Source organism: Marmota monax, unplaced genomic scaffold (genome assembly GCF_021218885.2).
Source record: "Marmota monax isolate L192 unplaced genomic scaffold, Marmota_monax_Labrador192_F-V1.1 WCK01_AAM20220418_F8-fsc00224, whole genome shotgun sequence".
NCBI classification, from domain to species: Eukaryota; Metazoa; Chordata; class Mammalia; order Rodentia; family Sciuridae; genus Marmota; species Marmota monax.
Window position 1 is genome coordinate 126,012 of NW_026693937.1, and position 24,058 is coordinate 150,069.

At 34.1% G+C, this 24,058-nt stretch overlaps 2 protein-coding genes across 3 annotated transcripts in view; both read right to left on the reverse strand.

Annotated features, from left to right (window-relative positions):
• Window positions 1-4,727, reverse strand: part of Adam32 (ADAM metallopeptidase domain 32) — a 126,349-nt gene extending 121,622 nt beyond the window's left edge. Inside the window, exon 1 of one of the 2 annotated variants that reach the window (XM_058585423.1) lies at window positions 4,230-4,727. In XM_058585423.1, the coding sequence (XP_058441406.1) occupies window positions 4,230-4,317 (88 nt within the window). In that variant the 5' untranslated portion in view covers window positions 4,318-4,727. The remainder of the gene's footprint in view (window positions 1-4,229) is intronic. The other variant, XM_058585424.1, reaches the window with a different exon arrangement.
• A 9,186-nt stretch (window positions 4,728-13,913) lies between these two features.
• Window positions 13,914-24,058, reverse strand: part of Adam9 (ADAM metallopeptidase domain 9) — an 85,739-nt gene continuing 75,594 nt past the window's right edge. The window contains exons 19-22 of the mRNA XM_046463840.2: window positions 22,848-22,989; window positions 21,080-21,167; window positions 17,088-17,155; window positions 13,914-15,288 (exon numbers count right to left, since the gene is read on the reverse strand). Of these exons, the coding sequence (XP_046319796.1) occupies window positions 15,195-15,288; window positions 17,088-17,155; window positions 21,080-21,167; window positions 22,848-22,989 (392 nt within the window). The 3' untranslated portion in view covers window positions 13,914-15,194. The remainder of the gene's footprint in view (window positions 15,289-17,087; window positions 17,156-21,079; window positions 21,168-22,847; window positions 22,990-24,058) is intronic.

Here is a 24,058-nt window from a genome sequence, read left to right on the forward strand (position 1 = left end):
AGAAAACCTTTGCCACCTGTTTCTCTAACAGGGGATTAATATCCAGAATATATTTTTAAAAAACTCAAAAACCTTTAACGAATGCATGCACCCACGCGCGTGCACGCGCGCACACACACACACACACACACCAATCACTGAATGGGAAAATGAACTAAACAGACACTTATCAAAAGAAGAAACATAAATAGCCAATAAATATTTGAAAAAAAAATGTTCAACATCCAGAGTAATCAGGGAAACGCATATCAAAACTACACTGAGATTTCATCTCACTCCAGTCAGAATGACACTCATAGAATACAAATAAGAATAAATGCTGTCAAGCATGTAAGAAAAAAAGGTACACTCATATATTATTGGTGGAACTGCAAATTAGTAGAACCACTTTAGAAAGCGGTATGGAGATTCCTCAAAAGACTTAGGGATGGAAACACCATATCTATCAAACTCAGCTATCCCACTCTTTGTTATTTATCCAAAAGAACTAAAATCAGCAGAATATAGTGATATGGCCACATGAGTATTTATTATAAGCTAATTCACAGTAGCCAAGTTATGGAACCAGCCTAGGTGCCCATCAAATGATAAATGCATAAATAAAATGTGGTTTATATATAATGGAGTTTTAGCTATAAAAAAATAATGAGATTATGGTTTTTGTTAGTAAATGGATGGAAATGAGAATATTATGCTAAGTGAAATAAGCCAGACTCAAAGTCAAAGACTTCATATGCAGAAGCTAGAGCAAAGTATCAGGGGAAAGAGGGCAATTCAATGAAAATTGAAGGGAGATCAGTAGGGGAGAGGATCAGGGTTTATGGGAGAAACAAGGGAAAGGAATGGGGAGGAAGTGAGGAATTAAATTGAACAAATTATACTATATGCATATGTAAGTATACCACAGAAAATTCCACCTGTGTTTATGTCTATAAAGCATCAATTTTTAAAAAATGGATTAATAGAAGACTATTGGTGGCTTAACATAATACAAACTTATTTTTTACATGAAGTCTAATGGGAATCATCAGTTTTCAATTAAGACTCAGAAATTCAGGTTCCCTCTGAGTGGTGACAAACAGCCTATGGCCTCAAAAGTCACTGTGGTTTTCTAAATGCCACCATTCACTTTAAAATGACTCAGTTATTTTCACATTAGTGGAAAACTTTAAAAGGAACTGATAATAGAAATTCTATAAATAATTTCAAATAAAAAGAACAATTTTCTAAATATTGTAATTGTAGAAAATGGCCCAGGGAGAAAAATGAATGAAAGACCAACAAGGAAGCAAGAAAGGAGATAGGGAAGGAAGAAGATAAGGTAAAAAAGTGGGAAGAATAAGAATTCCTAAATAGTTTTATAAGTTAGTTCCATCAAACAATATATAATTCCTATTTGGTAAAAAACCCATTCAGAGAAAGTTATGTTTGTTTATGGGGATAATAAATCTTGATAATAAAAGAAAAAAATCATACAACCATCTCGATAGATACAGAAAAGGCCTTTGGTAAAGTCTATCACCCATTCATATTAAAAATTCTGGAGAAAATAGGGATAGAAGGAACTGACCTCAACATTTACAGCTGTATGTGACAAACCCAAAGCCAACAACACACTAAATGGAGAAAAACTGAAAGCATTTCCTCTAAACTCAAGAAGACAAGTATATCCACTTTTACCATTTCTATTTAATAAAATTTTCAAAACTCTAACCAGAGGAAAAATATTAAAGGGATGCAAAATAGGAAAAGAAATTATCTCTGCTAATGATATGATCCTATATCTAGAATACCAAAAAAACTCCACCAGAATACTTCTACAGCTGACAAATGAATTCAGCAAAGTAGCAGGATACAAGATCAGTACTCATAAATCAATAACCTTCCTATACTCCAACAATCTCTGTGCTGAGAAAGAAATCAGGAAAGACTTTCACAATAACTTCAGAAAAAATGCTTGGTAATTAATCTAACCAAATAGGTGAAATATATCTATAATAAAATTTACAGAACATTGAAGAAAAAAATTGAAGACGACTGTAGAATATGGTAAGGCTTCCCTTGTTCTTGGATACACAGAATTATTATTTTTAAAATGGCCTTACTGCCAAAAGCAATGTACACATTCAATGAAATCCCCATCAAATTACCAATGACATTCTTAATAGAACTAGAAAAAAAAGAAATACCTTAAAGAATAAGGGACTCAGAATAGCCAAAGCAATTCTGAGCAACAAGAGTAATACAGGAGGCATCACAATACCTGATCTCAAATTATACTACAGAGCTATAGTAATAAAAACACCATGATAATAGCACCAAAACACACATGAAAACCAATGGAATATAATAAAAGACCCAGAGTCAAATCTACATTCTTACAGCCATCTGATATTTGATAAAGATGCTAAAAGTATGTTAGAGAAAAGATAGCCATCTTAACAAGTGGTGCTGGGAAGATTGAATATCCACATGTAGAATAATGAAACTAGGTCACTATCTCTGGCCCTGCCACAAAAGTAAACTCAAAGTGGATCAAAGACCTAGGAGTTAGGCCTGAAACTCTGCAAATGCTAGAACATTTAGGCTCAATAATCCAACATAGACCCTAACACCCCTAAAGTTCAAGAAATAAAACCAGGATCAGTAAGTGGCAGGGCATCATATTAAAAATCTTCTGTACAGTGAAGGAAGCAATTCAGAGCACAAAGAGGGAAACTACAGAATGGGAAAAAAATATTTGCCAACTTCTCCTCAAATTACCAGATTAAAATCCAGAATATATAAAGAACTCAAAAACTTTTAACACCAAGAAAACAAATAACCCAATCAATAAATAAATTAAAAAATCAGGAAAATATTGATAAACCTAATATGAAAACCAAGATACCATGAGTATCTTGGTTTCTCAGGTAAACTGCAAGCTTAAAAACAACCTGTGTAAGATATATAACAAATAATTCATATCCAAAGTTGTGTGGGCTCTCTCGCGCCCAGCAAAGAGGACCACAGAACAGGGTAGAAGAGCATGTGGCTGTGGAGTCACTCACTAATCAAGACCTCCGGAGACCAAGCAGGAAGCGGGTCTGATTTTTTTGCAGTTGCCATGTATATATACTCAGGCAGTAGCTAGGCTGATTATAGGCAGCCACCAATACACTTTCTTGCTAACTGTCCTTGCAGCGACCAATCAAGCAGGCTGTAGAGTAAACACAGGGACTGCAACACATGGCCTCATGCCCAGGGCTGTGCCTATGGGGTAAGTGGTCTGCTGCTCACGTACCTAGCACGAGGGGAGTGGCCTGCCACCCATGCCCTTAATGTATGCCATGTATGCAGTACTCCATGCACTTGTCTCCATATAAAGTAAATAAAAATAGATGATCTACATGAATATATGCAACATGCATTCATCATTCATAAATACAGAATTCATTACTTCAAAAAGAACATGTATTTTTATAATTCTATATCTAATTATATAAAGAAAAATCTGTAAAAGTATCACCAAATTGATAAACATAGTGGTTACCTTTAAAATTGCAATAAAATTGACAATCAAGAGGGCACTTCACATTCTAGCAGTTATCATCGTTTTTACACTAAATCTAAACCCAAGCCCAGAATCCTTTTCTATATAACACTGGAAGTAGTCATTGCACTCTGTGCTCCTTGCAAATCCCACCTTTTCTCATCCTCTATTTGCTCTGAAAGGTACATATGAATATAGGCAACATTTCTTTGTCAAGATGCCATCTATCTGTATATGAAGGATATCTGGATGCTTATGTTGAACTGTAAGTCATATGTATAACTACAGTGCAAGACATTCTGGTTGTCATCTTTTAATTTTTTATTTATATGAGAGACATTTAAACTTCAATGGAAAATGCCAGTTCCAAACTGCTACATGGTCCAGTTAGCTGAGGGATCTTGCTTAGCAATCGGAGATGATGTGTTCACATCAATTCCCTCATCCCACCAATTCCTTGACAGGCTCTAATCTGCTTCCTATCTCTGTGGATTTACCTAGTGTGAATATTTAATATAAATTGAATCACACAAAATATGACATTTTGTACCTGGCTTCCTTCATGGGCATAATGTTTTCAAGGTCCATTCATGTTGCCGCATACATATATCATGAACATCATTCCTTTGTATGACTACATAATACCCCATCATATGCATATAACAAAGTTTGCTTATCCACTCATTAATTTACAAACCTCTGGGTGGTTTCCAAATTTTGGCTATTATAAATAATGCTGCTGTAAACATTTGTGTGCAAGATTTTATGTAGACAGATGTTTCCATTTCTTTTGGGTGTATACCTAGGAGAGAAATTGTTGGGTCAATAGTACAGGTACATTTATGTTTATTTTCTCTTCCCAACTATAAGGACAATATTATTTCAAAAAGAAATGAAGGGGACGAGGCTCAGAGGCAGAGCACTTGCCAAGCATGGCCCTGATCCATAGTACTGCAAAAAGAAATGGAATATTGTTAAATGTCCCTCTGATAAATAAGAGTTTATTCATATATTTTAAATGTATGTTAGTCAACATTAACTAATTAATATTTGTACTGTGGATAAATTCAAATAAGTAACCTAACAGTCTCAAAATTTTATTAGAGGCAGAGAATAAAAAGCATGAAAATAATTTCTTCAGAAGACCTGTGTTGTGTGGTATGTACCAATCTCTACCTTGCTTCCTTCCTTCCTCCCATCCTTCCTTCCCTCTCTCCCCTCCAACCTTCTCCTTCTTAGCCTTTCCCCTCCCTACCCTCTCCTTCTCTCTCTATCTTTTCTATCAACACAAAATATTTCTTTGAGTGCTGGCACTTTTCTAGGTATTAGGTATACCAACTTATGTGGTGTAACTTAAAAGTGGTAACAGTAGTGATAAGTACTACGGAAAAAAAAAAACTTAAAATGCATGGATAACAACAACAAAAACCTGATTAAAAAATGACCTAAGTACTTGAATAGACATTCTCCAAAGAAAATATGCAAACAGTAAATTAACACACATGATAGCACCTCACATACCCATTATGATAACAATTGAAAGAAAAAATGGCAAATAATATTGATGAGAACACAGAAAAATTAGAACACTTCTTTACTATTGGTAGAAATCTAGAATGATGACATCTACTATTGAAAACAATATAATTGCTCCTCAAAAAATTAAAAGTGGAATTATTATACGATCCCCAATTCCATTTTTAAGTATATATTCAAAAAAAAAATAAAAGCTGGATTCAAAGATACACTCATGTTCATTATTCACAATAATCCAAAGACAGAAGCAACCCTGTGTCCATCAAAGGATGAGTAGATAAATAAAAGTGATATATATTAAGGCTGAATATTACTTAGCTTTAAAAGTAGGAAATTCTAACACATGCTACAACATGGAAAAACCCTGAGAATATTATGCTAAGAGAAATAAGCCAGTTTCAAAGAGAGATACTACATGATTCCAATTATATGAATGTGAAAGTTGTTAGAATCCAATCTAAGTCATGTGTCAACCCTAACCAAAAAAATTAAATAAGGGTGGGAGGCTATGAAGAAAGAGTTCTTATACATGATTGTCTGATTAAAAACCATCACAAAGGGGCTGGGTTGTGGCTCAGTGGTAGAGCACTCAACCTAGCACGTGCGAGGCCCTGGGTTCCATCCTCAGCACCACATAAAAATAAATAAACAAAATAAAGGTATTGTGTACAAATACAACTAAAAAAAATAAAAATTTTAAACAAATAAAAATCATCACAAAAAAGAACCACGTACAAACAGAGATATGAAAAATTGTACTCTATATATGTAATATATATAGTGTAATGCATTCTGTTGTCATATAACAAAATAAAATTTAAAAAAATAAGAATTTAAAAGAGAGAGAGAAAGAAAGAGAGAACCGCAAGCTTGCAAAGAGGGCACCCAACTTATACTAAACATACTCTACCAGGACATCTGCCCGGCAGTTGTTTGCTCAACACCAAATTGATGCCACTCCTGTCATTAATCACTGTTGCCAAAGATTATTCTTTTGGAATAATTGATGGAGTGTGCTTCCTTTTTACCTTTATAAATATCCTCTTGCCTCAATCTCTTTGAATATACCCATATTTTGCTATGGCATGCATATCCGCATTGTAGTACTCTGCTGTTCCCATATAAACGTCAGTATTCCTTAGTCAATCACTCTGTTTTTTGCTTAGGTTGACGTGAGGTATCTAAAGTACTCAAATTCATACAGACAAAAAATAAAATGGTGCTTGCCAGGGGTTGGGGGAGGAGAGAATGGGGAGCTAGTGTTTAATATGCACTGAGTTTCAGCTTGGGAAGATGAAAAATGTTCTACAGATAACATGAAGGATACATTAAAGAGAGAGAGAAAAAGGATTCTATTCATTACCTCAAACACTTCTCAAAAATACACAACAGTGTAAATGTACTCAGTGCCACTGAACTTTACACTTAAAGATAGTTGAAATGGTAAATTGTGTATTATGAGTATGTATGTGTATTATATTTTTACTACAATTTTTAATGCTTACTGATTACAGAGTTTTAGTTGTATAAGATGAAAAGACTTCTGGAGATGGGCTACATGATGTGAATGTACTTGACAGTACAAAACTATATATTTAAATATGGTTAAGATATAAAGGACATAGGATATAGGGTTAATGCACAAATGCCAATTCCTTTCCAATAAACTAGTAAAAAGTGGAATCTGAAATTAAAAGCCCATTGCCATTTACCTTAACACCCCCCAAAATGAAACAGGTATATCTAAAAAGATGTATAAGATCCATATGAAGCAAACTATAAAGCCCTAATGAAAGATATCAAAGAATAACTAAAATCTGTGTTCAGGGATAGAAAGAGCCAACCCTGTTATGATGTCAATTCTTCCCAACTTGGTCTATATTTCCACAAGTATTTTGAGGATTGCAACAAAATTGTTCTAAAGTTTACATGAATAGGCAAAAGACCCAAAATAACCAACCTAATATTGAAGAACAGTAAGAGGGCTGATATTATTTGAACCTCAAGATTTAAAGCAATCAAGATAATATACTATTAGAGAAAGAACAGGAAATTAGATCATGGGACAGGAAAAAAGCCCAGAATGAGAACCACATTAATAAACTGATCTTTGACAAAGGAGCAAAGGTAATACAATGAAGCAATGATACATTATTAAATAAATGATGCTGAAACATTAAAGAGAGAGAGAAAAAAGATTCTATCCGTTACCTTAAACACTTCTCAAAAATTAACTCAAAATGGATTAGACCTAAATATAAAATGCAAAGCTACAAAATTCCTAAAAAGATAGCAAAGAGAAAATCTAGAGGACCCTGAGCCTGGTGATGATTTTTTTAGGTACAAAAATCAAAGGTAAGAAATCATTGATAAACTGCACTTAATTAAAAATCAAAAACTTCTCAGAAAAAAAAAACAATAATCCAATTTTAAAATAGGCAAATGATCTGAATATGCAGGTCTCAAAAAAAGATATACAGGTGGCCAACAAGTATGTATAAAAAATTCTCAATATTACAAATCATGAGGAAAATGCAAATCGAAATGACAACTAGATTATCATTTTGCTCTAATTAGAACAGCTATAATCAGAAAGACAAAAATAACAAATGCTGGTGAAGATGTGAAAAAAAGGGAAATCTTCTACACCATTTGTGAGAATGTAAATTAGTATAGCCATTATAGAGAACAATATGGAAGCTCCTCAAACAACTAAAAACAGAACTGTCATATGATCCAGCAAGCCCACTACTGGATATACATCCAAAGGAAATTAGATCAGTGTATCAAACAGATACCAGCACTCCCATGTTTATTGCAGTACTCTTTCTTCACAATAGCCAAGATATGGAATCGACCAAAATGTTCATCAACAGATCAATGGATCAATGGGATATTATTCAGCCATAAAAGAATGAAATCCTATCATTTGCAGCAACATGGTGGAACTGGAAACAATTAAGATAGGTAAAATAAGCCAGACACAGAAGAAAAAATACTGCATGTTCTCAAAATATATGGAAGCTAAAACTATTAATTTCATAGAAGTTAAGAGTAGAACAATGTTACTGGATGTTAGAAAGATGGGGGGAGAAGTGGTAGAGAGAGGTTGGATGATGGATACCAAAATACAATTACATTGGAGAAATGAGTTCAAATTTCTATAGCACGTTAGAGTGACTATAGTTCACAACAATTTATTACATTTTTTATAATAACTAGAAAATAGGTGTTAAAAGGTTACCATCACAAAGAAATAATAAATGTTTAAGGAAACAAACATGAAAATTACTCTGACTTTATTGTTACACATTATATACACATATCAAATTATTACATTGTACCCCATAAATATGTTCAATTACTGTGTGTCAATTAAAATTTAAAAAGTAATGTAAATTCAACTAGTGTTGATGATCTATCTGGTATTAAATTTCACCTGGATCCAATAATCCCTTTTTTGGCTATATGTCAAAGGAAATGAAATCAGCACCTCACAGAAACATATGTACTCCCGTTTTCACTGCAGCATTGTAAGTGTTCAACAACAGATGAGTAGATGAAGAACACGTGGTACATATACATAACATCATGCTATTTGGCCTGAAAAAAGGAGGACTCCTGTCATTTGTAACATGGGTGAACCTGGAGGACATTATGATAAATGAAATAGGCCAGATATAGAGGGACAAATTCCACAGGCACTCAGTTATATGTGGGAATCTTTAAAAGTTGAGTTCTCAAAGAAGCAAAAAGCAGAATGATGGTTACCAGGGCAGGGATGGGAGGAGGAGGAGGAGATGTTGGTCAAAGGGTACAATAATTTTAGAAATAAAACTTCCAGACATCTATTATTCAACATGGTTACTATAGTAAATAAGAGTGTTCTGTATTATTGAAAAACTTTTAAATGAAGAATGGGAGGAGATATGATGATAAAAAGCACAGAAAAATATTTTTAAACTTCAGCTCTATAAAAGACAATGCAAAGAGAATGAGAAGACAAGCCACAGATTGGGAGGAAAATGTTTGCAAAAAACACATCCAATAAAGGACTATTATTCAAAGCACACAAAGAACTCTTAAAAGTCAACAGTAATTGGCATGTTATAATTTATACATTATACTAAAAACAGATCTGTCAACCATTTGTCAAGTTTTGCATAATAACCAGAGAATATCCTCAATTATCCGAAAAGGCTATCAAAAAAATTCCTCCCTTTTTCAAATACATACACTAGATTTTCTTCACATACACATCAAATGAAACATTCAGCAAGAGACTGAAAGCAGAAGATACAAGATCTAGCTGTCTTCAATTAAGGCAGATGTTAAAGAGATTTACAAAAATGTCTACATTTTACACTGTTCTATTTTTTAATATGATTCGTTTTAAAGTATGTTACTTATGTTAACAAATAGGTCTAGTCCTTTTATTTTAAAATAAGTTAATATACATTCTTGAATTTCTATTTTATTTTATTATATGATAAATATTGACATATATAAACACACATAAACAAAACTGTTAATGTGTAAAGAAATTCTGAATCCAAAAAGTTTAACAACCACTGCATTAAAATATTTCGTGTGGTATATAAACTGAATGCAACCCCACAAAATTCTCATGCTGAATCCTTAAGTCCCAGTGTGACAGTATTTAGTGATGGCCTCTGGGAAGTGCTTAGGGTCAGATGAGGTCATACTGTAGGACCCTTATGTTGGGATTAATACCCTTATAAGAAGAGACCTAGAAAGCTTGACACAGAGAGGTCATGTGGGAGTACACATGTAGAAGGCAATTGTTTATAAGCCAGGGGAGGGGGGGAATCACTAAAACCTAACCATGCCATACTCTGCTCTTGGCCTTCCAGACCCCCCACTGTGAGAAAATTCATTTCGGTCTTTTCAACTATACAGTCTATGGTATTTTGTTAAGGCAGCTGGAGCTAATATAGATTGTAAATAATCCAAAAGTTCATTAATAGAAAAACTGCTAAATTGGTTACTTCCAAATAATAGAACATTAGAGAGATGAAAGGGGAAAGGCACTCCATGTGCTGACACAGATGGCAAGATTCAGAACAAGGTGTAAAAAGGTAAAGAATAAAAATAAGTATCAAAATATTTTACAGGCATCTAATCCTCCTTAGCTCTGTTTTAAATTTGTGAGGCCTCTTCCCAATGTTCTTATCTCTCCTTAGTACCTTTGCATCTTCACTGAATTTTTTTTTTATTTATTTCAGGACAAATTATTATTGTATGCAGCACAATCTTTTATTTTAGAACAAACAGTTTTCCCAGCAGTCAGGGTTTTGGGTTTTTGTTTGTTTTGTTGAGTTTGGAGTTCAAGAAGTTTCTGAAGTACTTTTTGAAGAGCCTGAAAACTTGAGATTTGGACATGAATGACAGAGCCACAGAAAGGTAGTCCCCAAATTCAGATTCAGAATAGAGATTTGTCCTTGAGCTTATCAAAATTATATTGCCCCCTACGAGTCGCTTCTCTGGCCCAGGGGAGTAATCAAAGGAGGCCCGGTTTCCAAGGTGACGCGAGCTTTGGCTCCATGGGTCACCACTGGAGGACAGCAGCACACATTCAAAGAGGAAAGTCCTTCCTCGGCCCCTCACCTGAAAACAGTATCTCCTTTGGCTTACTGGATGTTGACGTGAACAAGCCACGGAGCCCAGCAAGCAGCACCATTAGGCGGAACATGGTCTGGTTCCTCGGCTCTGAGCGGGGACTGGCTGGGGCCGTTGGGCCGCGACCTGCTGTCTGGGCTGTGGGGCGGGGACATGGGGGGGCACGCGCCCGGAGGCCGGGGTGCACTGCGCCCCCTGCCCCAACCGCCCGCAAGGTACGCCCACGCGCCAAATCCCCCAGCTCCCCGCCGCGCCGCTCCTCCTCGTGGCTGTGGTCCCCACAAACTTCTCCCTCTTCAGTAGCAAACACTTCCCAGGTGCTTTAAAAAGCAGATGTGTAATATGTTCTGAATTAAAAGCTACACGCAGGGGTTGGGGGTGTGACTTAGTGGTAGAACTTTGCCTGGTATGCGTGAGATCCTGGGGTACAACTCCAGTACCTAGGGCGGGGTACAACTGTTCACCTAAATATACATATATATTCATAATTGCTGAAGCTAAGCTTCTAAGATTTAAAAAAAAAAAAATTGAAGGGAAGAATGAGTCAATTTACACTTTTTTGGAGACAGCCAGTGTGTTAGCTGTTTGTCCACCGAAAGCAAAATACCCTGCAAGAACAATTTAGAGGAGGGAAAGTCTATTTGGGGTTCAGGGTTTCAGAGATCTCAGTCCATGGTCCACCCACTCCATTGGTCTGGGCTGAAGGTGAGGCCGCATCATGGGGGAAGGTCCCAGCGGAGGAAAGCTCATGATGGGTTCAAGAACCAGAGAGGGAGAGAGAATGGGGAAGGGGCCAAAAAGAAAATGTACCCTTCCAGCGCAGCTTCCAGTGACCCTTTCCTCCAGCCAGGCCCCACCTGCCTACAGTTACCACCCAGTCAGCTCATTTAAACTAGGATAGGCTGATTAGGTTACAGCTCTGATAATCTAAGCACTTCACCTCTTAATATTCCTGCATTAAAATATACAGAGCTTTGGGAGGCTACCACATAGCCAAATCATAACAGCCTGCTATGTTTTTGTTGTTGTTTTTAATTTCCCCACTCAAAAAGCTCATTATAGAGTTCATAAAAAGGCTGTGGCATTTTTTCTCCAATCAGGCAAAAATTCATGTTCTTCAGAAACTTCTCAAAGTAACAAATATACTCTCATTCATGTAGTAACAGACAAGATTCTTAACACAATTACAGTACTTCTATTCCAGTAGGAAACCTAGCCAAATGCCTCAGTACAAAATTTAAATTTTTCTAAATTCACACCCCAGTCTGCCAACTACTTGCTCTGTGCTCAGTATTTCTGCTGCTTTGACTTCTGGCTTTTCCTAAACATTGCCTTATTTCCTTGCAATGCAGAGCCTCCTGCCTCCCAGTCACCCCCAGGTTCCATCTATAATGCATGAATTATCCTTTAATTCTTTTCAAATCCCCAAAGCAGGAATTCATTTCTCTCTCATACTAATTATTAGAAAGGCAGACACACAACCTAAAAGGCCCCATGGAAACAGAGGCATTCAGTAGGCAAATCAACACATTTTGTTGAGATGTGATTTTATGAATACATATCAACAGGGCCCTAAACCTGTAAAAGCATAAGCAAAACCAAGGCAACAACAACAAAAGAAAATACACCTCACCTGAATCCCACAGGATCAGCTAATGCTAGACTAACACTGCTTTTGAGCGGCAATTAAGCCAAAGTTGGTTTTGCCCTGCTTCATAGCAATTAGAACTATTAGTAGTGGTAAATGCTTACTTACACTTGTCAGTTAAGAGATATTTGAATGAATTTCTAGATTTTTCTTTTTCTTTCAACCTTTGTATTTTTTTTTAACCTTTGTATTTTTAATAGAACAGACTTTGTATCTTTTTTTTGTCGGGGGGAGGGGGTACGGGGATTAAACTCAGGGGCACTCAACCACTGAGCCACATTTTCAGCCCTATTTTGTATTTTATTTAGAGACAGGGTCTCACTGAATTGCTTAGCACCTTGCTGTTACTGAGGCTGTCTTTGAACCCACGATACTCCTGCCTCAGCCTCCTGAGCTGCTGGGATTACAAGCGTGGGCCAGCCACAGTGCTGGGCTAGACTTTTGTATCATTCTTACTTGTATGTATGGCTCTCTCCATAATATATATACTTCTAAAGGGCAGGAAACATATTCCCCCTCCCACCCAACTTACATATCACTGTACATAAGAGAGTACTTGCCAGAAGTTAAGTCTTCAAGAGACATACAAAATCTAATAAAATCTGATTTCTGCTTAGAAAACCTAGATTGTGCTTAACTGTACAGCTAGAGACTCAGGCTATTAAGGGGAAATTCATCAACCTGAACAAGGTCAGTTTGTGAACTTAGTCTGTGATATCAAATTTATATGTAATTTATCCTTGATTATTATTCTTTAACACATGACAAGAAAGTCTTTTAATACTTTCATATTTCTCATAATGGGCTGGATGACCAAGGAATTTTACAATTTTTAATCATATTTCAGAATAATTCAAGGACAAATCTAAGTGAAAAACATACAAAGTATGTAGAAATCTTTTAAAGCAAAAGAAATTCAGATGAAATAAATTTTTAGAAAAACAAGGCATGGTAGTGCATGCCTGTAAACCCAGACTCAGGAAGATCACAAGTTTGAGACAGACCTCAGGAACTTAGTAAGACCCTGTTTCAAAATTTAAAAAAAATTTTTTTAAAGAGCTGGGGATTTACTTCAGTGGTAAAGCATCCATGGGTTCAATCTCCAGTGCAAAAAAAAAAAAAAAGTAAAAATAAAAACTTTAGTCAAAGATACAGGAATTATCTAACTCCAAGAGCAGCGTAACATTCCATAGTTAACACATTACTAACTGTAAAATTTCAAATGATATGCATTACATCTGCAAAAACTGAGGCAAGATGAGTGAAAGGACAAACATTTTAGTCTATGTAAATTCATTCCAAGATTTAAATTAAAATGAAGATACTTCATTTGAGATGGCTCACAATGTTTGATATGTACCTGACTACTAAAATAATGAGCTATCCTTAAAGAACTGAAATTTTCATCTTCTTCAAAACAAATCTGCTTTCCTTTAATAACAAAGCCATTGTGCATAATTTGGCAAAAGTCTGATTAGGATTTTATCTAAAATTATAACTTTTAAATTAATAAGAATAGACATAGTTGAGTATTGAGGAAGTTACTGGAAGACAAAAGAATTTCAATATTTTATTTATTGTAAATGTTATATTTCCATATGTATATATACACAAACAAAAAAATTTTAAAAACTAATGAAATTCAGTTAATAAACCTATTAAACTTTATTATGAAAGGTTATGAAAAAATTTTAAGTTTTTAAAATTTTGTTGTCCATACCATTTCTTCCATAGTAAAAATTCATTTTTAACACAGCTAATAACTCACAGATACCACATTAAGTTTAGTACTTATCTAAGAAAACCTTTTCTTCCTTTCTCAGTCTAATTTTTATGAAAATATTAGAGTCAAAGAGACAGGATCTAGCACACCATAGTAAATGTAAACATTCTAAATGATTTAATATCAAGCTTTGAAAATTCAGATTTTATACTTAAAGTGCTCATGAAATTCTCAAGTGGTTTTACAATAGCTCAACTGATTGAACATATTATAATTGCTCCTGCTTTATTATAGCCATGAGTCAACAGAATATCTGATTAGATCTATTAAATACCTCGTACCTTAAAGCTTATAATTTAAAATAATGCTACTGTGAAAGGATGCCGTGCTTTAACATGATGCATAACAGAAATTCTAATATTAAATTAATTTTTCTAATAGTCATTTATAGTTGACAATCATAAAAAGGGAAGCTAATAATTGAGTGTGAATACACACATTCTTTTAGCATAGTTTGTACTTTCAAAATAATATAATATCTTAATTGTGGCTCGTGTGCATTCTGAAGACAGAATATTTATTTATTCATGTAGTGAATGAGAGACAAAATTCTAGTATACTATCATTATTAATCCGTGCAAGATGAAAGTATTAGATAATATTGGCAGTTAATTAGTCAATTGTCATAGGTATTAGATTACCACATGTTCCACCAAAAGCTACATTAATGATAACTAAGGTCAAAAATTCAAGATTACATTTAAGCAAATAATGACAAATCTTACAACAATACAGTGAATTTGAGAATCACTGTAATGACATGTACAAAATAACATGATTCATGTTAAGTGCATTAACATCATAGATGATCAGATAAGACGCATTCAGTGATGGCAATGGAAATGTTACTCTAAATTCCCTGGCTTAACTGCATTTCCTTGTATTTCTCAACTCCCCGCTCCATTTCTGGTTTTCTGTGTTAGTAAAGTTTGTTTTGTGATATTTTGTTTTCACTCATAGTTGCAAAAGGAAGAAAGGCTTTTCAAGAAAATGTCAGGAAAAGAAAAGTATCAGCTCACTTCCCTGAAGACATTTGCAAAAAGAAGGATATAAAATCAAGTGAGGGAACTATATAAAGGAGGTGCAGGAGCAGGACGAGCAGGAATTAAATTTCCCTGAGATGATACTTTAGGTTGTGGTGGAGGTGGCCTGTAAAGGGGGAAAAAAACATGTTAATATTCAACATAACACCATTCTCAAACTCTCTGATAACAGTTAAAGGCATTTCATGTTCTGAGATTATTATTAATGATATTACTAAAGAGTTCCAATTAAAATATAAAATGGAATCATTAGCTTATATTAATGTTACTCCATAATCAATAATTTATGGAGGTTCTAGTTTCTATGAAACCGTATACTCAAATTGAAAAAACAAATGAGGACACCAAGAATGAAGCACTTTTCTAGTGCTGTTAGAATTTATGGGCCAGCAAATTACTGCTAAGTTGAAACCTAGCTCTATGCTTGCGTACATAGAGGGAAATTACAGCTCCCTCAAACAATATCTGCTCTGAGAATTAAACCTGCTATTACACCTACACCTATCTATCTCAGTCCTCGTACCTTAACTTGCAGACATCTCTTCATCCAATCCTAATACACCTCTACTCTGATACCACACTGGAACATTACCTGGTAAATATCTGTCTCACTATTAATATATTCTTCTCTGAATCCTCAATTGGATTTCAACATACTGTTACTAAATAGTAAAAATTATATATAAGGACACTCCTCAAGTTCCAGTGTAATTGGAATTTGAAGTACTAGTGGGAGTGGGAGGAATCAGATGTATTTTATGATGTAAATGTAGTAATAAATTTTCTCCTTTCCTGCTGATTTTAAGTCCTTCTACTGAGTCTTTAATTTCAGTTCTTCTGTTTTCAAGTTCTAGAATCTGCACTGATTCCTCTTTAAAAGTTTCTAGCGCTGTGCTGAAATTCTCAATCTCAACTATTAATTCCATGATACAATCATCATAGTTAAAGTTCATATTAAGTGACTATTAACTAGATATCTTCCAAGTCTGTTTTTATGGTCTACTGTTTCTTGATTTTAGCTATGATTTCTTTTCTTGTGCTCTAGGATTTTTTTTTTTTTTTTTTTTTTTGGGGGGGGGGCGGGTGGTCAAACATGAAGAAAAATAATGTTGAAATCAGTTGATGGTATAGTTCACCCTTTTCCCTGGGTCCCCACATAAAGTCTGAGATGTTTGCCATGGTACCTCCTCCTCAGAAGGACTCCAATTTTTGTTTCCCCAACCCCGTGATTTACTGAAAGCTCTCCTCAGATTCCAAGCCTTTCACTTGTCACTTGCAGAATAGTATTTTCAGAATAGTATTTTTCTAGACGCATCTAGAACAGAAAAGTGGCACCACAAACTGGGATGATCTGTACACTTCTTTCTGATTCTGCTTAGCTCTATAATTCCTTACCTCACCTTCAAATACCTATTTGCTTTTCTTTTATATATATATATATATATATATTTTAGTTGTAGATGGACACAATATCTTTATTTATTTATTTTTATGTGGTGATGAGGATCAAACCACATGCGAGGCAGGTGCTCTACCACTGAGCTACAGCCCCAGCCCCCCTATTTTTTTATATTACCTATTTTAAAGCTCTCTCAATGGGAAGATCAGTCTAACTTATATAGTTTCTTATATGCTGGTTATTTTAGAGGCCCTTGCTCCTAAATTTTATATCCAGACAACTATACAGCAGCAGTTCACTGTAAGTCTTGGACTTCTTTAAATTTCTTTTGACACTTCACTAATGTGACAAAATTTATATGAAACTATAAAACTTATCTACAAATCTTCCAAAAAATTGTGTTCTGTCTAAACTTGCCCTAAATTAAACTGCCTAAATATCTTATCCTAAATTAAATTAAATACAAGGGAAATTCTGGTCAAGTAATAAGCACAATCACTTCAGACCTTGATGGAAACTGCTGAGGCTGCTTGACCGCATAAGTTGGTACTGGAAATCTGTTTGCATGTATTGGCTAAAAAGAAAAAAGATAATAATAATCAATGTTATTACAACAATGCAGTCATCAATATATTTTATGTATAACTTCGGCTTTTTTGTAAAATTCATTAGTATATTTAAATTAACACACTATTTATAATGCTAACTTTTAAAAATATTTTGCCTAAATGGATTGGGAATGCAGTTCATTGGTAGAGCACTTGCCTAGCATGTACAAAGCCCTGGGTTGGACCCGTAGCACAACAAAAAAATAAATAAATAAAATATTTTGCTTATTCAACATATCTTTACCACTGAGAGCAGAATACTTTGTTATTTTAAGGCTTCACTTTTTTTAATTCAAAAAATACAAAAATACAATTATCTGGTTCAAATTAACTATCATGTCAATATATTTTAAATAAAATCTCCTAAAAGTCATTGTCAAATCTGTACAATACCTCACTGGTATTGTAAATACCACTAATCTACAATCCTTCACTTTGGAATTCATAATATTCTTCCTTGACAAGATGAAATGAAGTTTTACAATAAAGTGGGATTATATAATTCATCCCCAAATAAGAAAGTAAAATCAAAAGCATTTTCACAAATCACATTACTCTGGGGAAAAAGGAAGATGAGATGGAATTACTCATCACCGATGAAGTGATCTTGCCCAGGATTTTCTCTACTATCTACTATTAACTCCTAAAGCTCTGTGAGTGGCAGGATATGAACAGTGCTGAAGAAAACCTTGAGCACTCACTGTACAGTCCTGCCACAGGACAGGTGGTCTATCACATGCTGTCTTTTCCTCACAGAATAATGTGCATGTACTATAAAAATACAGAAGAAATTCAAGAAAATGTTTCCATCTCTTTCTACCAAACCATGGGCACAGAACTTTACAGGGATACTTAAATTCCACTTCTTAGAATGATAATTTGCTGATGGATATGTTAACGTGCTTGACTAAATCTTACTACAATGTATACATTGATCAAAACATCACACTGTATCCCAGAAATACAGATATATATATATATATATATATATATATATATATATACACACACACATGTATGTATATATATATATAAAAAATTATTTGTCAATTAAAAATAATTTTTAAAAAGCTAAAAATTATAAGTAACAAAGATGTTAGGTATTTTAAAGACCTTAATTTAAAACTTCTCATTAATTATATAAATTAATGTACAAGGATGCCTAATATGCCATATTTTTTGTGTTAAGATGGGAAACAACCTGTTTTAAATTTATAGAAAATCTACAAGATGGATAGCATGCTGTTGTTAAAGAGAATGGGGTATATACTCATTACTTGCAAACAGTGGACCAAATGTTCAGAGAAAACTTCTCAGTATGGAGCACCTAAACTGCTAATAAAAAATTTAAAAACATGAAAGAGTTCAAAGTATGGAACAGCATTCCTGTAAATGGCTTCCTTGGAAGTCCACTGTCTGCATTTTCAGGTAGTACATAGACACAAGAGGCAAAACAAAGGGCTTCAGTTTTGCCTTACTATAACACCGTATATAAATTCTAGCATCTTTAGAGTGATAGGCCCACAGAGTTAACTGGAAAAGAGAACACCTGCCTTAAGAAAGGCCAGTGGTGATACAGGACTTGCTACAATGGAATACTGGCCTTGGTACTGACAGAAGCAAAGTAAAATAGGCTTTGTGGAGAAACTCTACCCACATATTCATCATAACATGGGCTTAGGGGCAGAGTTTATAATAGTGTATGGCCCCCAAAACACCTAGGAAAAATGATGTTAGACATTGAAGGGCCTGTGTTCCTACACACACTCTGTAGGAAACTACTGTAACCTCAAATAAATTCCATACACGAAGTTCCAAAGAATATGAGTTTATAATCATTTTCACAAAGTACACTAAGAAATAAGATTCAGCAGGAATAACAAACCACAGAGCCAACCAAAATTCTATACAATAAAAAGATGAGATAAAGCACATAAAGTGGATACTTTTATGTTTACACAAAATGAAAGCACTAAAATATACCATGCTGTAAGAAACTATCATATTTAATAAGCAGAAAGATTTGAAATAAGGAAAACTATAGAAATAAAATACACTATAAAATTAGTGAAATTAAACATTCAACAAAAAGGTTCAATAACAGATTTGGCATAGTTTAGGAGAGAGTTAGCGATTGATAGGTAATCTAACATCAGCAGAATGGAGTACACAAAAAAGACTGGAAGTATCAAAGGAGTTAAGTAACTTGGAAAACAGTGAAAAGTCTTAATGTGCATCAAATAGGAACTACAGAAAAAGTTAATAAGACAATGAGGCAGAGGCAACATTTAAAGAAATAATTGTTAAGAATTTTCTACAATTGTTGAAAAGTAAATCCTAAGATTCAGGAACTCTACCTATCTGTGAAGAAGTATTTTTTTTCCTTCTGCCCAATTTTGTTTTAATTTCTGCACAGTATTCCAGTAAACACACAGGTGGTACAGTCTACAGTTCTTTGCATTGATAGACATTCTTTTTTATTTTAATGTTTTTATTAGTGCATCCTAGTTGTACACAATAGTGGAACATGTCACTGAAGAGTTTTTAAAAGGCCACATCTAGTATTCTAAGGATACAGAAGAAAAAGGACATGGAAAAGAAATTATCTAAAGCGACAATTAGAATAAGAGGCAGCTTCTAAATTGCAAGGAGGAAGAAAAAATAATCTCTTCAAAGTTCCAAGAAAAAATAGTTGCTTATATGAAACTGAACATCCACATTCAGGAAAATAAAACTAAATTCCTATTTCTCACCACACTCAAAAATTAACTTAAAATGAATTAAAAACTTAAAAAGAAGGACTAAACTATGATTACTGAATAAAATATTTGGGAAATGCTGCAGGAAATTGGGATAGGCAAGGATATGGGAGGCAAAACCCTGAAAGCACAGGAAACAAAAGCCAAAAACAGACAAACAGATTACTTCAAATGAAAAAGCTTCTGCAGAGCAAAGGAACCAGTCAACAGAGTGAAGAGACAACATACAGAATGGGAGAAAATATTTTCAAACTGTATGTCTGACAAGGGGTTGATATCCAGAATTTATAGGGAACTAAAACAACTCAAGAGAAAAAAAAAAAAAACAACCAATTAAAATATGGGCAACAGGCCTGAAGACATTTCTAAAACAAAAATTTACAAAGGGACAGTGGGTGTATGAATAAATGTCCAACACTGCTAAGCATCACAGAAATGCACATCAATGAAATATCACATCACTCCAGTAAGAATGCTTTATCAAAAAGACTAGAGATAACAAATGCAGTGAGAAGATAAAAAAAGGGGGGGAACCTTTGTACACTGTTGGTAAAATATCAAAACATTCTACAACGTTTAAAAGCAGATAAAATATTATATATAATAATATCTATATTGCTTAGGGACATAGGCATATCAGTAAAAGTATATCTTTATTCCAATGCTCTCTAATACATGCAGGAACAGTGATCATGGGTCCTATTGCTAAAACAATTAACTCTAGCCAGGAGTTCAGCACCACATCTTTGGTAACATACTCTAGGGAAGAGCCAGGTATTGAAAACAAAAAGAAGATTGTTTAAAAAAGAAAAAAACAAAACACTGATAGCATGAATCTCAGGTCATTTCCCAATCCTGGTTTCAAGGCAAGACATTTTTCATGTCCAGACATCTTTACCCACAACCTCAGAGCCAGGGTTTCTGCTGGTATTCCTTTAACTCAGGGATCACCTACAGTACTCCACAATTCTTATGTATCTATGTTTATATTTATGTAACCATTTTTTGTAGTAATAGAGTTTGAATCCCGAGTCTCATACACATTCAGTAAGTGCTCTACCACTTAGCTCTATCTTCTGCCCATTTTTTAAACATAGTAAAGAAAAAAAAATTCATTTTAAAATGACTTACAACATCTCTAGGAGTCGTTGCTGGAGAAACATGATGAGGAGCACTCACTGGCTGTCTAGAAACACTTGCTTGGTTTTTGCCATCTGATCTGAAAAAATATGATTGCTTTTGAGTTTAAGTCAAAATTTAATTTTAACATTATACATCAATATATCTTTTATTTTTCCCTGGTGCAGAATAATCATGTTAGTAACAGTGATGATCATCATGAGGAGAGACAATGTCTTTATAGGACATTTAAGTTTTCACATGTTTAATCCTTTACATAATATGAACCACATTTTAAAATTAAATAAAAATCTATGAAATTTGGTCAATTAGGCCAGTAATCCCCAGCTTTTTCTCCTCAAATCTTCCTAAATTAGAGACAAATAAAGCATATTCTTAGACTGCATATGTAACATTTGAAATAGTCACTCTAAAAATTAGGAAGTCCAGGAGTAGCAAATAGGTTGGCTGAAAGGACAGTAGGTAAGTGTTAAGACATGCTCGGGTGACAGTATTCAGCTAAGTAGAGATGTATGGGAGATACCTGTAGTTGTTGAACAAAATGCAAAATGAAGATTAGGAGATGATCTACATAGACTGATCAGTTGGAAGTGTTATAAGAAGAGAAAGGATAGGAAGATAAAAATGGAAACATTAAAAATTAAAGCTAGCCAGGCATGGTAGACATGCCCATAATCCCAGCAGCTCAGGAGGCTGAGGCAGGAGAATCTCAAGTTCAAAGCCAGTCTCAGCAAAAGTGAGGCACTAAGCAACTCATGAGACCCTGTCTCTAAATAAAATACAAATTAGGGCTGGGGATGTGGCTCAGTGGTCAAGTGCCCCCAAGTTCAATCCTTGGTACCCCCTCAAAAAATTAAAGCTAATGTCAGGATACTCTGAGAAAATATTATATACTAAGTGAGAAATAGGGCCATGAACAAAGGTGAGCAACCAAAGCTAGATATGAATATAGAAATCATTATCACACCAATAATATTCAGTTATTAAGTAATTACAATGAGCTCACAATGTTATACGAGTTTTGTTATTTCCTCATTTAATCCTTGCATCAAAGAAAGGTAATATTATTATTATTCCAATTTTATAGGAAGCAAACAAAGACTCAAAGAGCCTTATTTGTAGTTTCAGCTTATTTCTCTAATAACAAACTTGGAACCTGAATTCAGATATTATTACAAAGTGCATGCTAATATATGCTACATTCTGATGCTGATATATTAGAAGTGATAATTAAGAGAGTTTTGAGAGTCTAACCTACACAGACTAGACATGTCAGGTATTTGAATTATGACAACCTTAACTTTCTCCTATCAAAACTTATTTCTTAAAGTCTATTTCCAAAACTGAAAATTGAAGAATTCTCTCCGTGAGAATTAACACATGAAATAAAGAGAAAGAAGAACATTTTTCAACATTTATGTTTTATCTTTATCCCATATTTTAATCTCTAATTAGAAGAAGACCCAAGTCAGATATGGCAGCCCAAATTCTACTTACCCCACTATCAAAAATCAATGTTAAGTGAAATGAACACTATAAGGGTCATTTTCAGCAGCATATAGGCGGGTTCCCATAATCTTTTTCCTTTCCCATTATAAGAAGTGGCTTGACCCCCACCTTTTAACCCATACTAGTCACTTCAAAAGAATGGAAAGAAATCTGAGAACCCTATTTTTAAAGGATCACAAATCTGTATGATATGACCATCATCAACAATTAAATTATTTAATAAGATTGAAAAGAAAAAAAATCTAAGTACTCATATGTTTGTGATCTCTTCTTTCTGAAGTAGGTTTTCCGTAATTCATCTCTCTTGATGAAGAGAAAAGTGGCAAGGGCAATAAGGGGAACAACTAGGAAGAAGAACACCAGAAGTCCATCCCTCAGTGCAGTGTTCCTTCCTAGAGAGATGAAATTTAAGTTAATGGCAATTAAGTTGGATATGAACTCATACTACCCAGAACATAGTAGGTGATTATAAATATTGTACACTACGTATTATTAAAATGTAAAACTGATATAATAAGTTAAATACATTGAGAAGTCTTACTCACACCTTATCCTTGTCCACTTCACTTTTGCCAAAGATAATCACTTCTAATAGTTTATTATTTAATCTTATGGTAGACCTTCATGCAAATATAAACATGAACAAAATGCTTTTATTGTCAACCCTTTCTTACACAAAACATAACATACAATAAACACTTCAGCACATCATTTTTTTTCACTTATCTATATATCTTTCTAAATCACACAGAGAGGGCCTCCTCATTTTCTGTTGCTATACAAAACTCTATTGTGAGGATGCCCTATAGTATATTTATCTAGTACCCTACTGATACATACTTTGATTTTTCTAATATGTCACTATTGGGAAAAAAAGCTACAATGAATAATCCTATGTATGTCATACAGGTCATATTATATGAATATATGTTATAATTACAAAATAATTTCCCAAGGGCAATTCATCCTTTTTTTAAGAAATTGTCAAACTGTCCTCTATAAACAATATATAAAAATTTCTCATAGACTCACCCTCAGAACCAAAATTCTAAATTTCTGCCAACGTAATAGGTAAAAAAAGACTATCTTATATAATTTTAAATTACAATTCTTTTTTTAATACTATCAATGGAGCACCTTTTTTGTGTTGGAGCACACATTTCCACCATTTATAAGCTCAGTCTTTAACTATTTTTCTACTGGACTTTTGGTATTCTCCACAGTTTCTAAAAGCTCTTTATATGTTAGAGAGATTAGCTTTGTCTGTGATGTAAATTGGATATTTTCCCCGTTTTGTCATTTGTCCATGGCAGTAGGCTTTTCTCCATGCAGAAATTTATTATTTTTCTATTGTTGAATTTATCAATCTTAATTTTCATGACTTCTAGATTTTAAATTTCATTACATCTTTTCACAATTCACTAGTTAACATTAATTTTATCTGTTCTGTGTTGTCTGAAG